The sequence below is a fragment of the Pongo abelii genome, chromosome 7, assembly GCF_028885655.2.
Source record: "Pongo abelii isolate AG06213 chromosome 7, NHGRI_mPonAbe1-v2.0_pri, whole genome shotgun sequence".
NCBI lineage: Eukaryota > Metazoa > Chordata > Mammalia > Primates > Hominidae > Pongo > Pongo abelii.
Window position 1 is genome coordinate 123,969,054 of NC_071992.2, and position 17,367 is coordinate 123,986,420.

A 17,367-nucleotide genomic window follows, 5' to 3' on the forward strand; every position below is an offset into this window, starting at 1 on the left:
ACTGAATTCAGTCCATGCCAAGTTTCATACTGCTCTTTTGAGAGGAAACACTGCAAAAATAATAGCTTAATCACCACAGTTGTTCTATACCATAACACAAAAAAATCTTAATTGCATTACATCTGAGCAATTCTCAGGGATTATTATGGGTTGAAAGACAAAGAAGCCATATGGGAGAAAGTGCTCTAGGTTTAACACCAAAGCAAGAATTAAGCTTTATCATCTACCATCATCATAGGGAATTCACTCTTTCACCTCTCAGCACTTTAGTTTCCAGTCTATAAAGGAAGGGATGCAAATGAGCACATCTTGAAGTTCTGTTTTTATAGGAAGACATGCTCTTTTTACTCATGCATACAAAATCCCTGAAATGTCAAAGAGAAAAAAAAAAAAAAAAACAGAACTACCTTATTCAACAAAGGATGAGAGTTCAGATACCTACCTGCCAGGCCTCTCTCCAAACCCTGAGAAAATCTAGTTTTATCACTTCTGGATCTAGGCCTAGAGTTTCCTTCTCTTCTACAAGCCCCATTCTGTCTTTAAGATTGCATTACTAATATATAATGGTTTAAGGAATTAAATTTCCAAAGGAAAAATATCCTTGTAAATGAATCATCACAAATGGGCAATGACTTTTTCTTCCCTGTGTGAATTCTGTAAATCTCAAATTCTTCTGGAGTGGCCAATCTATGAGACTCAATTTGGTAACCAATTCTTACAGATTTTGATTTGTCTCCTGAGTTCATTCTTTTTGTGTTTTTTTTTTGTTTGTTTGTTTTTGTTTGTTTGTTTTGTTTTTTTTTTGAGACAGAGTCTCGCTCTGTCACCCAGGCTGGAGTGCAGTGGCACAATCTCGGCTCACTGCAAGCTCCGCCTCCCAGGTTCACGCCATCCTCCTGCCTCAGCCTCCTGAGTAGCTGAGACTACAGGCACCCGCCACCACGCCTGGCTAATTTTTTGTATTTTTAGTAGAGACGGGGTTTCACCATGTTAGCCAGGATGGTCTCGATCTCCTGACCTTGTGATCTGCCTGCCTCAGCCTCCCAAAGTGCTGGGATTACAGGCATGAGCCACCGCGCCCGGCCTCTTTTTCCTTATTTCTATTATTTGCCCCAATTTTTATTCTTTTGCTACCTAACACATGCATTGTTTCAACAGGTTCTCCATATTTAAGTAAATGTTAGGCTGTATACATCCCAATTTTCATATTCTAGCTCAGTTTTATCTTTTCCCTTCACCCTCCTTTTCATTTATTCAATTGTCCCATACTCCAGGTCTATATTCTGAAGTCTCATCTCCTCAGCCACCATTAGCCTGCCCTGTTCATCCTGCAACCCTCATTCCTTTCAACGTTTGAGGCTTCCGCTGTTCTAGGCCCTATGCTAATCAGGAGGCTCAGTGCCTCTTCCTGCCATTTTTAAAATTTAATGTTTCAATTTTACCACCCAGATTACAGTGTAGATGAGGTGAAACAAGTTCACCTTTGTATATGTTGACACATCTGTTTGCTGAAATGCAAATTAATATTTGCTTCCTCTGCTTAACAAAAGTTATAGCAACATTCTAGGTAAAGAGAATTAAAAGTCTTTGAGTAGAGACAATAAAAATAAAGGTGTGTGGAGCATTGAGATGTAAGACTGGGTGGCTCATTATTTAAAGAACTCACACTTTGTGATCCTTCACTCTGTGCTAGGCAAAGTATGAATGACATCCTTTAATCCTCATAACAGCCCTGTGAAGCAAGCATCTGTTATCCCTGTAACATAGATGCTGACACTGAAGTTTAGAGAGATTAAGTAAACTTCTCTGGTTCATACATTTTTAGGTAGTTGGGCAAAGCTTCGACTCCTAATCTGTCTGAATGTGAGGAAAAGATTCAAAGATAGGACTGCAAGCCTGAGTAACTGGAAAACTAGTGATGCCTTTGGAAAGGGGGGCTGTCCCAGGAGAAATGAGGTTTTGCAAAGACAGTTACACTTTAGCTATGCTTAGTTGTGCATGCTGGCAGGACACCTAGGGAAAGGTGCCCACGAATGGACAAATCTGTGGAACTGGGGCACAGAAGGAAGGTGCATGTCTGAATGATAGTTGAAGCCACAAGGTAGGCCGAAATTAAAGGAGAGTGAAGAGGCAAAAACAGGCCAGCTATAAGAAAGATGAAAAATGTGAAAAATATTGTATAATTAACAGGATTACAACAAAATGTAACAGAATAGTAACAACTCACCTGTTTGTATGCATGTCCCTTTACTACTCTCAACAATCTTGTTGAGATTACATGTCATACATGACTAAGCTTTGGGAAATAAAATAACTTGTCATTCAACCTGTAAGTAGTCAAGACCGGCCATATACCAAATTTAAAACCCCATTTCAATTTCCTGATTCTGTTTTTTCCAACATACAAAGACATCCACCATCACTGAAGGTGAAAAATAAAAGCTAGATGTCAAAGATGTCCAAGTGTGTGCTGTAGGTAAGGTTGGAGAGAAGGCAGCAGGAAGAGTTGTAAGCAGAACAGGTCAAGGGATTAGAATTCAGAGGAATGAATACAAAATACATCGCTTCCCACTTCGTGCCACAAACTGCAAACTGATTAGCTACATGGTTTTCTCCTGAACACAGCATTTAACTCAGAATCCTTTTCAACCCAATGTTCCAGGACACTGCTTTTGCTAGTCAGCGGCATGTTAGATAAAACCATGTTAGATTATACACTTGAAATTGAACTTTGTAGGAACATTTTCATCCTTGACCTGAATATTTGATTTGTGTACTTTAAATTTTCAGAGTACTCCAAGCTGGCTGGTACAGGAAACTCATTAGAAGGTTAACATGGCAAGCTAGAAAATAGGAAATACTACATCCAAGGATCTTGGTAAATGGCAGATGAAAGTTGTAGTTACAAACAAATATAGTTCACTTAGGGTGAAAGCAAATTGTGCCTAGATTTCAAAAAAGAAAAAGAAAAAACTGTACAAATACAAACTAAGGAATGGCCTGGCTTAGAAAGTTGGCAAAAAGAGATACAGGGGCCACAGTGGACCGCAAGCCAAGGCAAAATCCTCCACTCTTTAGAAAAGCAAACAGAAAAATGGGTAAACATCAGAACCTGTTAAGTATTCTCTGCTAATTCTCTCATCAGACTCAGACTCTGTTTAATGCTCTGTCCTCAATCAGGGATGTACATTTGATCCTCTTCTTAACACCTTACCAACACCATTTCAGTCACTTCCATCTTCAGTCAGCTTTCTACTGAAACACCTTCACACTCAAATGTCTCATGGCTCTCCACAGTGTACAAGGTAAAATTCAAACTCCTTGTCTTCTCCATGGACACACTTCAGTCAGGCTGCAACTTATATTTTTTGCTGTGAGCTTCTGTGACTGCCATTCACAAATTCTGCGTTTCAGCCAGGTTCGTTTGCTCACCTCCCTTGGATGCATGAGGCACATTCTGGTGTATCTTTCCTCACAGTGTTCTGTCTAAAATGATCTCCCTTTTTAAACATGGTTTCTACCCACTCCTCCTAATATAAGTTATCTTCTTCAGGAACTATTCCTATTCCCTGGCAATGGCAGCTAAAAACAATACCTTTTGTTCTACAGTATCAGAGCCTGTAACAATGTCATCCTTACCTGACACTCAATAATGTAAAAATTAAGCTTTGCCTTTTATCTTTAATGTGCATTTTCTTATTCCGTAACCTGGCTATAAACTCTCTTGTTTGTATCACTCTCTCCTCCCAATCTTCTCATTTCTTTAGAACATAGGAAGTAATGGATGCTTAATTGATTCAATGGACCTAAAGACACAGCAATAGAAAAATCACAGATTGCTTAAATCCCAGCTCCAACACTGGATTATCTTGGGGAAGTAGGTTGAAAGAGAAATTGGAAGGCATCCTGTAACATATTTTTTAAAAGTCAATGCAATTCGGTAAACATTTACTCGAAATCTACTTGGTTCTCTCATAACAAGTAGCTTTGACACAGATTAAGATGATCAAAGGCCAGCCTTGGAGAGGAAACAACAAAAAATTGCAAAAGGTTATCTAAAAATATGAGTGCAGGCCTTGAGATAATCACCAGAAATAATTCTGCACCTAAATATGCAACTCCTGACCTTATTTAAGAATATCTTAAGGCCGAGGCAGGTGGATCATGAGTCAGGAGATCAAGACCATCCTGGCTAACACAGCGAAACCCTGCCTCTACTGAAAATACAAAAAAATTAGCTAGGCATGGTGGTGGGTGCCTGTAGTCCCAGCTACTCAGGAGGTTGAGGCAGGAGAATGGCAGGTACCTGGGAGGCAGTGCTTGCAGTGAGCCGATATCACACCACTGCGCTCCAGCCTGGGCAACAGAGCGAGACTCCATCTCAAAAAAAAAAAAAAAAAAAAAGAATATCTATTTAGAAAATACACGTTTATTGACAAGTTTGAAGAGTAACTGCCCCCTGCAATATAATAGGTCTGCACCTTTTTTTTTTTGGTTCAAATTTTATTGCATATTAGAAACACCTGGGGAGGTTTTTTTTCCCCAATAGTTTTTGGGGAACAGGTGGTTTTTGGTTACATGGAATAAATTATTTAGTGGTGATTTCTGAGATTTTGGTGCACCTGTCACCCAAGAAGTGTACACTGTACTCAATATGTAGTCTTTTATCCCTCACCCCCTTCCCCCTAAGTCCCCAAAGTTCATTATTTCATTCTTATTCCTTTGTGTCCCCATAGCTTAGCTCCTACTTATAAGTGAGAACACACAATATCTGTTTTTTTGTTTCTGAGTGACCTCACTTGGAATAATGGTCTCTAACTTCACCCAGGTTGCTGCAAATGCCATTATTTCATTCCTTTTTTATGGCTGAGTGGTATTCCATGGTGTATATCCACATTTTCTTTATCCACTCTTTGATGGGTATCTAGGTTGGTTCCACATTTTTACAATTTCGAATTGTACTGCTATAAACGTAGATCTACACATTTCCTGCATTCACTAGATACCATGAAGTTCCAAAGGCATTCAATATTCACTAAAATAGCCTACTGGGTGATTACAGCAAAAAACAACTGATAAGTCAAAACATTTTGATTCCATGGAACTGGAGGCCATTATCCTAAGTGAAATATCTCAGAAACAGAAAACTCTTATGTTCTCACTTGTAAGTGGGAGCGAAATAAGAGGTAGACATGGACTTAGAGTATGGAATAATAGAAACTGGAGACTCAGAATTTGGGAAGTTGAGAGGAGGCTAAGGAATAGGAAATTACTTAATGAATGCAATGTACATTATTTGGGCGATGGTTACACTAAAAGCCTAACCTTCACCATTATGCAATACACCAACAAACCTGCACTTGTACCCTTTAAATTTATACATTTTAAAGTCCTGAATCAGTATTACTCATGCCACTATTGAGTCAAGTTCATAATCACACCTTCAGCTTTTATCCAAGGATAAACGCCAAGCTGTTTTCTACCTTTTGGAAGCATGTATGTGACGTGGGTGGTGTGACGACATCGTCCACCATGTGATTCCCTACTTGAGAAGTCTAATACTGCAGAAATGTGTTTAGCGTTTGCCTCCCTACTGAGCTTTTTTCTGTGAGAATTTCCTCAATTCCATAAGTCCTACTACCTCCCCGAACACACATGCACACTTTAACGTGTCTGAAATTGGAATAAGTACTGGTATATATGTGCATGTGTGTACATGTACCATACATGTGTAAATATTTATTGTGTATAAATGTAGATACATATATATGTGATTTTGCCCTCTAAAAGCTGCTACTAAATTGATATTTTAAAATTAATCACTTATTTTAAATCAACCTAGAACCATGTCTACTTTTTCCCCTTGCCTGGTAGCAAACCTAAAGTCAAATTTTTGGCTCAATTACTTCAACCAACATAGATCCAAATAGCCTATTTTTTCTTTTATTCGGGCCTGAGCTCTTATTCTAATTTAAATTATTCCTAGTTTTAATAGTTTACATTTTGGGGTTTGTTTTTTTTTTTTTTTTACCATGTTATCTTATTTGTTGTACATTAAGTTCTTACTAAATCCTTTGAGTAATGGGCAGGATATATGGACACAGCATCAGTTATTAAACATCTCTTGACAAGCTCAACTATTTTGCTCCTAGTTTCTAAAGTCCTCAAACACAAGACGATAATATTAAGACAAAGCAACATTAGGTCTGAGTATCATATCAACAGGTCAGTTGTAAAGCAAAAACTACTGCCTTTACATTTTTAGGTTAATTAATGGTAATTTAGGTAATTAATGGTAAAAAAAGTTTGACACCTCTCTTACACAAAGTAATTTTATCATCTTAACTACTTCTGTATGATGACATGAATCATGCTGAGATTTTAGTAAAATTCTGTTGTTCTTTTCACTAAAACGTTTGTCTTCTGATAGTATAGGATATCTACACATACAGCTCTAGGTTAATCTAGTAGCTAGAGAAGTATTACAGGAAATCTAAATGAGCAAACCGACTGCTCTTTTTATCAACACCATTTAAAGATCCCAGAGAAGTATCTGATGAAACGATGGGGAGAATAAATTATTTTTTTTTTTTTTTTTTTTGGAGAAAGAGTCTTGCTGTGTCCCCTAGGCTGAGTGCAGTGGCACAATTTCAGCTCAGTGCAACCTCCACCTCCTGGGTTCGAGAGATTCTTCTGCCTCAGCCTCCCAAGTAGCTGGGATTACAGGCATGTACCACCACACCCAGATAATTTTTGTATTTTTAGTACAGAGTTTCACCACATGTTGGCCAGGCTGGTCTCAAACTTTTGACCTCAGGATCTTCCCACCTTGTGCTCCCGTAGTGCTGGGATTACAGGTGTGAGCCACCAGGCCCAGCTGAGAATAAGTTGTTCTAAGAAATGATTAGGACATTTGTAGTTAAGACATTCCTATCTTATAAAAGGGAAAAACGAGTCTCCTGTATGGAGGGGGAAAAGTATCTACCACTGACACCATGTGTGTCCTATTAAAGTTGTTTTTATTTTGGAGTGTTATAAAATTGTTTTACATATTTTATATTACCATAAGAGTAGCTTACTGCATAGAACTTTGGGTCTTCAGTGGCATATGTAGTTGAGAAATTATTTTTACAAGTACCCATAAAAGAGACTAGTACGTGCTGCCCCAGACTACATTGAAACAGGGCTGGCAGAGATTCCAGATGGGAAACTGCAGAGAACAGCACAAAGGTGTGTCTTCCTCCACTAGTTCACTCACTCCCTGCCCCATAAGGCAAGCAAGGCTGGCACTCGGATTGTCTCAAAATGAAATTGAGAAAAGAAGTTGTCTCATGTCCACCGCCTCATCCTCCACGTTCTGAGTGTTTTGCACCCCCTTATATTTATGTCTATGTCCATGTCTATGCCCAAGACTGCATCTAATTTGGAGACCCCTTTTCTGCCCCGCTCATTTCCTCAGACTCTTACTCTCCAATATGTGAAAATTAGTCAATCTGAAAGAAATCATTCCTTGAAAAGACAAACTACCACCACCATCACCAGGTGCCAGTGGTTATCCTCTGCCTACTTTCAGGAAACAAGTAAAAATAAATTAAAAAGTGAGGGTGGGCTGGGGAGAGAAAGGGGATTCCTCTTAAGATTCTGTTAAGACCCCTGAAGCAGGAATTTCAGACATTTTAGCTACTGAAAGGAATGTTTGGAGGCAAGTGGATCTTCGTTTAACACCAACTTAATAATTATACATTAACATTTTCAAAGTGGCTACTTATGGGTTACCCTCCCAGTTTATAATCACTTAAAACACACACACACGCACGCACACACACATTATGATTAGCTTCCATGTAGCCAGAGTACCTGGAAAATAGTATAACTTGCTTAATTTAAAATGACTAACACAAATCATTAATTTCTCAGAGAGACATTATAACACTTTTAGCATAGCAAACAGAAAGGCAATAAGAATTTCCTTTTAGATGCTCCCTTCTTCACATAAAAATTTTAATATCGACATTCTTGACAAACTCTAAAAGAAAGGAGGTTCTCTCTCATCTCCTCTCTTCCAAACTACCCTTTAGAGTGACATGCATAAAGCAGACCACATAAATTGTGACTCAAATGTAAACAAAATGTAGAGAAATAAAGAACATATGTCCATTGCATATTTTCTTGACCCTGTCCCATTGAAAAATATGCTTATTTCCTGCTCTGGGGTTAATCTGTCACAATCTACAACCATCTTTAGTTATATTACCTAATACGTAGTCCACATTTTGCTGTCAGTTTATACACACACGAAAAAACATAGGTTTGGAGAAGTCTTACTACTACTACCTTTTTAAAAGTAGATTTTTGCAGAGATCAAGGTTCTAAGTGGCTAATACTTTCTTTTGTTTCCTACCAAGAACCACTTTTGAAGAAAGAAAGAATATCCTAAAATTAAAATAGTATACGGTAGCAGATTTCATACTTAAATTTAGCACAGTACTAAGAAAATATGACTGGAGTTTAAAGAACTGCTGTGTGGTTACTAAAAACTGCACTATCGTCAGTTGAGGCAGCTGTGAGCAAAAGAGGCAGAAAGCTATCCCAGCATATGACAAAGCATCACCTTAATTACTTTAAGAGTCCGATAGTTGAAATGTGTCAGAAAGAAAAAAACATGCCGGGCACAGAGCCTTCTGATGTGGAGATGGGGATCAGGTTACCCAGGGCTTCTATGTAGGCCAAGGAGCAATGGTCAGAGATGAATGTTGGATGTGGCTCCACACAAGGCAATCTCCTCTAGAGGGCTGGCTTTGAAAGATTAGGGATGGCAACTACATTCTTGAAGCCACATTTCCCCCCCACTACCAACCAAGGACCAATGACTCTAAAGGAGAGTAGGGCCTTCACAGGGAAAGCTGAATCAAAACAAAGCCAGTGGCTCAACACTTTGGCCCTTATGCAATCACCATTGGGATATGTTTCACCAGTGATTGCAAATTGGAAGGGATGGCGATCGCAGGGTTGTTTAAAAGCATTTGTAGAGCAAAAGTAAAATGATATTTCTGCATAGAGGGAGAAATGGTTAAAAGTTGGGAAGTTTAATGTTGGACAACCATGGCTTTATCTTTGGTCTTTATCATAAAGACCAAGGAAAAGGCACAGGAAAACAAGTTTTCTAAGCAGCAGTATGATGGTCCTACTCTCGGTTCTACCACTAGTAACTTGTTAGGTATCACTTTGGACCAGTCAGAGCCTCCAGGGAGCTCAGTTCTTTCCTCTTCCCTAAAACATGGCAGGAGAATCAAGGATGCTCCAAAAAAAATTTCCCTTAAAGCTTCCAAGTATATGCTTCATTTAGATCTCTGATCAAATGTAACTTCCTCGATTTTCCTGATCACTTTACATAACATAGTATACCCTGTCCCATTCACTAGCTCCCTGTCCTACTTGTCTCCACAGCCCTTGTCTCCATATGAGATTATATACCATCACCCACTTGTTTATTGCAGCTATTCCTGCTAGAAAAAGCTCTCTAAGGACTCTTTGAGCAATCCCATGCCTAGACCTATGATTGGCACATAGCAGTGCTCAACAAATATCTGATGAAATAAATTAACAAAATGAGTTGTGATGGGGCTTGACAAAGAAAGCAGGGAGTCCCATACAGATAGGACAGAATATTTCAGATTGAGATCATGATGTTGGTCAATCCTCCTGTGAAAGAACAGAAACCACAGCCACCTACAGATGACATTTTGTCCTGTACATGAGCATCCTCCAACATAATACTTTAGCAACCACAAATTTGTTCTTCCATGTGTCATTTAAATATATGACAAAAAGCATGTTTATACTTTTGTATTAAGATATTCCCTAGTGTACAACATGGCCCAGACTTGAAATTCTTTCCACTTAAAGCTTGAGGTTATATATTCATAAATTGGTCCCAACATGATTTTATTAAATAGTATACTCAGGGAGAGGGCAAAGGGAGTGGAGACAGTTATATCTGCAATGGGTACAGCTTTCATCTTCAAGTCATTCACTCTTTTTTTCACTTGTTTCCTATACTCAGTGTTCAATATTTTTTCCTCTCATTGTCCATCTTTTTTTTTTTTTTTTTTTTTGTGATGGAGTCTTGCTCTGTCACCAGGCTGGAGTGCAGTGGCGCGATCTTGGCTCAATGCAACTTCCACCTCCTGGGTTCAAGCCACTCTCCTGCCTCAGCCTCCTGAGTAGCTGGGACTACAAGTACCCACCACCATGCCCAGCTAATTTTTGTATTTTTAGTAGAGGCGGAGTTTCACCATGTTGGCCAGGATGGTCTCAATCTCTTGACCTCTTGATCTTCCTGCCTTGGCCTCCCAAAATGCTGGGATTACAGATGTGAGCCGTTGCGCCTGGCCTCTCCTTTTCCCATGGTCTTTTATGCACCCCTTTCTTTTCTGTCATTCTCCATAAATCAGTCTGCTATATTGGTAGCTAAGTCACAGGTCATGTACAGATTTAAAAAGAATCTTGGTTAGTCCTTGAAGGACCAAGCAGAGTCCTCCCTGAAATAGGAAGCTGAAAGCTGCTGGATGTGGAAGGCTTAGCAAATGCAGGGGGCAGCCACTGGGAAAGTGTTCAGATCCTTCATTGTGAAACTACGCTCCTGGCCTTCGAAGTCTCTTCCTCACCTTCATATGACAGCCACAGAACTTGCCTGCATCTTTTGGCAATTAATCCTAGAATCATCAGATTTTAGAACAGAATAGGACCTCAGAGATCACCTATCCCCCCTAAATCCTCAATTTTACACGTGAGGAAATGGAGGCCAAGAGAGGTTAAGTGACTTGTCAGGGCTCACTGAATTAGCAAGTTGACACGATGTAGGGACTCAGATAACTCCAGGCCAGGACCCTGAAGAATGATTGTTGGAAAAGCCCAAGAAACCTTACAGGTTATGCTATCAAAAATGAAAAAACAAGACAACTGATCTAAAGGAAAAGTTTGGGAATGAAGACTATTTCAAGTGTAAATTGATCTACTAAAGGTATTTCCAGATATTTGATTTTTTTTAAAAAAGAAAGCAAATAAGCATATAACAGTTAAGGAAAAACTAGGCTAAGCATTACACTGTTTTTAAAAAAAAAACTCTTAAAGCCATTTATGTTTTCATATTTAATAGTTTTCAATGTAATATCTTATATGCATAGTGATGACTATAGCATTACACTGACCTCTAACTTATGCCTTTCAGTAATCAGAAGCAGCTGATTTTAATGTGCTGCTGCTTTAGTGTGAAGGAGTTTAAGGCTGCGTTTGTGTGCAATCAGGTTAAGATTGGCTTCAACAGGAGAAAAATCCATACATATGTTGCAAAGATCTTAAAAATGCCTGTATTCCCAACCTGATTACGACTTACATTTTTGCATGGTTTGTCAAAGCAGATCACTGAAATCAAATCAAGATGTAAAAAGGGATAAAGTGGCTTTCTTCTCCATTCTTCCACTAGTCGCCATGACCTATTGAAGAAAGGAACTTTTCTCTCTCTCACCTGAGGCAAGGTAGGATACTCCCCTGGAAGTTACGCCAATTTTTATCAATTGGTGCTCAAATTACAAAGCTAATTTTGTAGTTTTCATTTCCTACATTTGTAAATATAAGTTACCTTATTACAGAATAATTTGCCATTTCTCTCAACAATTATATTTAGTTTCCTTTCAATAAAATAGTAAAAAAGATATAACTTTGAAAACCTATTTAAAGGTTATATAAAATTGATTTTATTAAACTGAAAATGTAAACATAAGAATTAGAGCTATAGCTAGTCTTTCCTAATAAGTAAAACTTGGTAGAACTTCAGTAAGAATTAAATCAGTCTGTTACTCGTTTGTCAAAAAGAGAATATTAGCAGATGATACATAAGCATTTGTTTTGGCGTAACTTAAATTGCTGACAGTATCAAGTTGTATTCAACTAAGACAGTATGTTGTTGTTGATAACATAAAAATACAAATGCATAAATATTATGGTTAACCATCTAGCTGTTATCTAGAAAATTCTCAAGCCAGACTATGGCTAGGTCAAAATAAAGAGTTTTGGAGGGGAGGGAAATGTGTTGCCTCTTGTTACACATGAGCATGTTTGTTATAGGAGCATTTTCAGTTTAATTTTTGCTATTAATGTAAACCACAATTGGGGGACCACACTGCTGGAAGAGGAATGGGGGAGGGGCTAGTTATATAAACAATATACAACAAAGAAAGTCTTTATTTCCAATACCTGAATACATCAGGTTTGTTTTTAGGGAGAAGGTTGCAGGTTAAATGCTCTCAGCTATCCAAGAAGTGGCTTATTAGTTTTGTAAGAAAACATTTTCTTATATTTTGACTGAAAAATACCTAGTTTAAGTGAACAAAACCATCCTTGTTAGTGAAAAGCAGACCTACAAAAACTTTGTTTCAAAGATCCAGTAAGGAAAAGCAAAACTAATTCAAGAGGAAAAGCTGCTTTCCTAATAGTAGCTTCTGAATCTGGATCTAATAGTTCTCAAAGGCCGACTGGAGTCTTCAAGTCTTGAAAGTTTTGTCTTTCTCCATGGATCATAGACATTCTCTATGAGGCAGCATAACACGGATATAAACCTGTTTTAAGCAGTTATATATTCTCTTTCTGGGCTATGGTCATAAAGCTGAAAAGCTATGCACCCACAGAAAGAAAGAAGGCAAACAAAAGTTATGATTCTTTTACAGAGCAGTTTTCCAAACACAACTTTCTTTTTCACTCTTCTACTTTGAGCGAATGACAATGCAGCATCCGCTAGTGATAAAATAAATGTAACCTAGTGATTACTGCTTTAGGGACAGCACAGTGATAGGGCTCAGACCTACATTTCAACTTACTGATTCTGCATCGGCCAGCCACCTCAGCTATGTGCTCTTCCAATTTCTAAATGGGCCTAATCCTGTTATTACAGAATAATTACTGCAAATCAGCACAATTACTACAAAGATTTGAATAAACACATACATACCAGTAGCTGTTTTCTACAAATTATTATCAAAACAAAGAGAAACGGCTAATTGTGGTAACATTAAGACAATGTTTATTCCTCCCAGTGTTTGGGCAAGTTTATTTTAAGTTGTCATCTTCAACTAGTAATGATGCAGATGATTTTACAGACTCCATAAACCTTTCTAATCTAAACTCTTCTCAACTGAAAGTTGGCTGCTTCCCTCAGAGCAACATCTGCAAAGGCCTGATTTCGTAAGAACCCGCTTTTATGGTACATTTGCAGAAAAAACCACCAAAACACATTTAGAAATCTCATTTTAGAAAGCTCATTACTAAGGTACTCTGCTAAGTTGTGTTTAAAGTATTATGAAAGTAATAAAATATGCACTTCATATTTTTCCCAACTGAAGCATTTGTTTTTAAATAAGTACAACAAAACTTTATCCCCTCACCAATATTATCGGGTTTCCTTCAAAGACAAATACTTATTTTTGGAAGGGAGGGTGGTTAGGAAGTGGGAGAATTCAGCAAGCACACAGTAGTGATTATATCCAAACCTACCTCCTGGACAATGCCTCACGGTCATCTTGCATCTCCTGGATTCAGCAATGGTTGGACACGGTATTGTGTCTTTCGCTGGCTTTTTAACAATTTGCCGTGTTCTGGTTTCCAGACCCCATTTAAATCCACATGTGCGATTATTTCTGCTACAAGTTCCCCATTCGCTCCAATGACCAACTTCACATCCTTCTAGTAAAGATTTTTAGAAAAAGAAAAAAAACACAAGCACATAAGTTAGTATCCATTTGCTTCACTGTCATCAAACTTACATAGCAGTGTTCCTTCACTAACCCCACTTTTGGATACCAAAAATTAAGTGGTACAGCCTTGAAGACCTATACTCACCTTTTGGGAACTTTAATTTTTTGAACCATAAGATAATTCTATCAAAAAAAATGCCCCTTAAGTAATTCATAAGCTGTTACTTTCCATTTGTCTTAGTTCAGTTTTTGAAGGATGCTATTGGTCAGTTCTGTTTTTTCCTTCGACTTTTAAGTTCAGGAGTACACGTGCAGGATGTGCAGGTTTGTTACATAGGTAAACATGTGCCATGGTGGTTTGCTGCACAGATCAACCCATCACCCAGGTATCAAGCCCAGCATCCATTATCTATTCTTCCTGATGCTCTCCCTCCCCGCATCGCCCCCATCCTGACAGGACCTAGTGTGTGTTGTTTCCCACCATGTGCCCATGTGTTCCCATCATTCAGCTCCCACTTATAAGTGAGAACGTGCGGCGTTTGGTTTTCTGTTCCTGCACTAGTTTGCTGAGCATAATGGCTTCCAATTCCATCCATGTCCCTGCAGAGGACTTGATCTCGTTCTTTTTTATGGCTGCATAGTATTCGATGGTATATATGTACCACATTTTCTTTATCCAGTCTATCAGTGATGAACATTTAGGTTGATCTCGTGTCTTTGCTATTATGAATAGTTCTAATGACACTAAAATGTGTAATCTTTAAAAGAGTCAACAGCTAAAACCTAAGGTAGAAGACACTATTTCCTGTCATGACAGAACACAAAATTTTACAGGCTAGTTCTGAATGTGCCTCCACCAAACCCACAAATGTGTTTTAGTTGGGAAGCACTTGGTGAAAAAATGGGGAGCTTGCTTTGCATTTTCTGATTTTTTCTGTTCTTTCAACAGGTTTCTGGAGACCACAGTTCTTATTCCCCACATTGGTGTTGTACATTACTACAGTTTGAAAAGTAAACAAATGTGATCAGTCATTTGAAAATGTATGTTTTTACTACATACGTAAAAACTTTAGCATCTCCTATGTTAAGTCCACACAGTGGAGAATAGGCTACCCCCCAACTCCCAGAGGAGGGAGACAAGGAAGTAAAAGGATAAGGGTATACAAAGCTAAACCTCTTCATCAACTTCACCGTTAAAACTCCTCTTCATGCTAGTGGATGAGGGCTCAGGTCCAGAGTCTGCATACAATTAATATTTCTGTCTTCTAGACATCAGTGGGTATCACAGCTGCTTCTTAGACTTTTCAAAGACATTTAAGATTTTTTATTCAGGGAATGCATAAGACTCTATTTATAATATGTTTATAGTTAAGGATTTCAGCGTTTCCACTAAACATGTGTAATGTGTGTGTCCTGCCTCTCAAAAGCAAATTCAACATTCTGAATATGTTCTTCTAGTGACTTTCTTATTTTAATAGGGGTGCCTATATAAATGTATTAACTCACACATAAGTAGAAACATAAATGCACATATTTCTTCAAAAACCACTTGTTTAAATGTCTTCTCTGCAAGCTCTCAAATACACAATTACAGACTACTTCAGCAATATTTTCATAGAAAAATGTCAAATTTTCTCCTAAGTCTCCATTTTAAGGGAAGTAAAGTCTAATACATAGCTGTGTTGTATATCATATCAGATATATAACATCAAATGAAATTCTGGGGGGGGGGGCATGTCAATACATCCATGATTAGATTAAGAGATTCATCATAATGTAGCCACTGACAGATCTTTACCTTTCAAACAGTGGTATAAGAATGCCAAGGTATTTTACCAACACTCAGAAGATATAAAATTTATAAAATGTGTCACTATTTTCACAAATAGTATATATATCAAATTATGCATTCCAGATATATAAATTTAGTAATTATTTTAATGCCTTTGTAACATATAATCAACAAAATATGGCACAAAGAATTTCAAGGTTTTTTTTTTAAACAGCTAAGCAAGCAGTTCTGTAATATCCACACATAGCAGAAACAATAGAGTAGCTAGCTGATGTGGTAGTGCTTAAAACTTCTCTTCTGAACAAAATGTTTTTCTCTAACAGTTACTGATAATTTATTAAGAAATTAATGTATTACACAGATGATTTAAAAAAAACCTTGTTAGCACTTAAGTAGATTAACCTAGCAAATGCACAACTAGCAAATTTTACAGCAAGATATAAGACTACCCAATTGTCATGATACTTAAAATCAGCAAAGAACTTAATTTTCAGTTCTACTGAACAAGAGAACCAATTTGTTTCTTAGTTTAAATATATCCAGCATGCATATTTTTAAGAAACAAGTGTTAAAATAAAAGTTGCAGATTGAGAGTTACATTAAAAACTACTCACCCACACATTCCATGGTTTCTTCTAATGGTGCAAAACCATCTGGACATTCATCAAAGCAACGGCCTCTATGCAAATAAAAGCCTACTTTGCACTTGGTACAAAAGTCTTTGCTAAAGCAAGAATCACAGTTTTCTATTCTGCATCCTAAAAACAATTTTAAAGAGAAAAAAGAAAATTTCAGTCAAAGAAATTTACTTGTTTTACAAATAAAATTTTTATAAACTCACAAGTTAGCCCATTTGAAATTCTCATCATCAGAGAAATATTGTTTAACTCATTTGTTTCCTAGCGCCATCTCATTCTAAATCATCCCTGTCTCTTTCAACAGCTTACTACATCAAGAATCCAAGAAAGAATGCCAGCCCAGGGTCCCAGGCGCCATGAGAGCTTTCGGAAATGTTGGTACTCTCCAGATGGGATTAAAACAAAAAATTCAAAAGAAAAAGAAAACACTCCCTCTACAAATTACTTGCTGCCAGCATTGAAATCTGTCCTGCCCTCAAAAGGCCTACAATGGGAACACTGTAATAAGTGTTTGTGTATAGTAAATGAGTTAAGAATTTTAATTTTTAAAATGTTTTAAAATGCATGGTCTATTTTACAGGGCACTGGTCAATGCTAGCACCTACATTCATCAGAAGGTGACCTGGGTAGGGCGCAGGGGTGGAAGTTTAGGTCATTTTGTTGGAAACCTACAATGTGTCAAAGGCTTTACATATATTTCCACTGAATCTTCACAATAATCCTACAGCTGGGCAGTAGAAACTCCATTTTGCAAATAAGAAACCTGGAACTAACAGAGTAACAGCTGAATTGGTTCTGAAAGCTACCAAAACTATCTGCCTTTTAAATCCATTCTCTTTCTCTCTATAACTTGCTCACTGAAGTCCGCTAGGAGTTTGTGAAACAGATGTGCTTTCAGGTGTTACATCTGGGTGTGAATACCAAGCTCTGCCCTTACCAGCTCTGTAACTTTAGACAACTATATGCCTCTCTGAGCCTCTATTTCCTCCTGCATTAAACAGGGGCATCATTGACCTTACAAAACTATTGTAAGGTTTTGTAATAATATATGTAAATTGACAGGCTCATAATAGGTAGTCTGCAGATAGAAGCCACAGTGAATTAGAAACATGTATTTTTCCACTAAACCACATACATTACAAAAAGGTATAAAAAGAAGCAATAATTTATAAGCTTGTATTCTAGATCA

The 17,367-nt window shown here is 37.7% G+C and overlaps 1 protein-coding gene across 4 annotated transcripts in view; it reads right to left on the bottom strand.

The window, feature by feature from the left end:
* The window catches only part of RSPO2 (R-spondin 2), a 198,494-nt gene that overhangs the window by 51,206 nt on the left and 129,921 nt on the right, over positions 1-17,367 (bottom strand). For 3 of the 4 annotated variants that reach the window (XM_054518766.2, XM_024251650.3, XM_054518768.2), the window contains 2 exons: positions 16,155-16,298; positions 13,549-13,737 (listed from right to left, as the gene is read on the bottom strand). In XM_054518766.2, coding sequence (XP_054374741.1) covers positions 13,549-13,737; positions 16,155-16,298 — 333 coding nt within the window. The remainder of the gene's footprint in view (positions 1-13,548; positions 13,738-16,154; positions 16,299-17,367) is intronic. The other variant, XM_054518767.2, reaches the window with a different exon arrangement.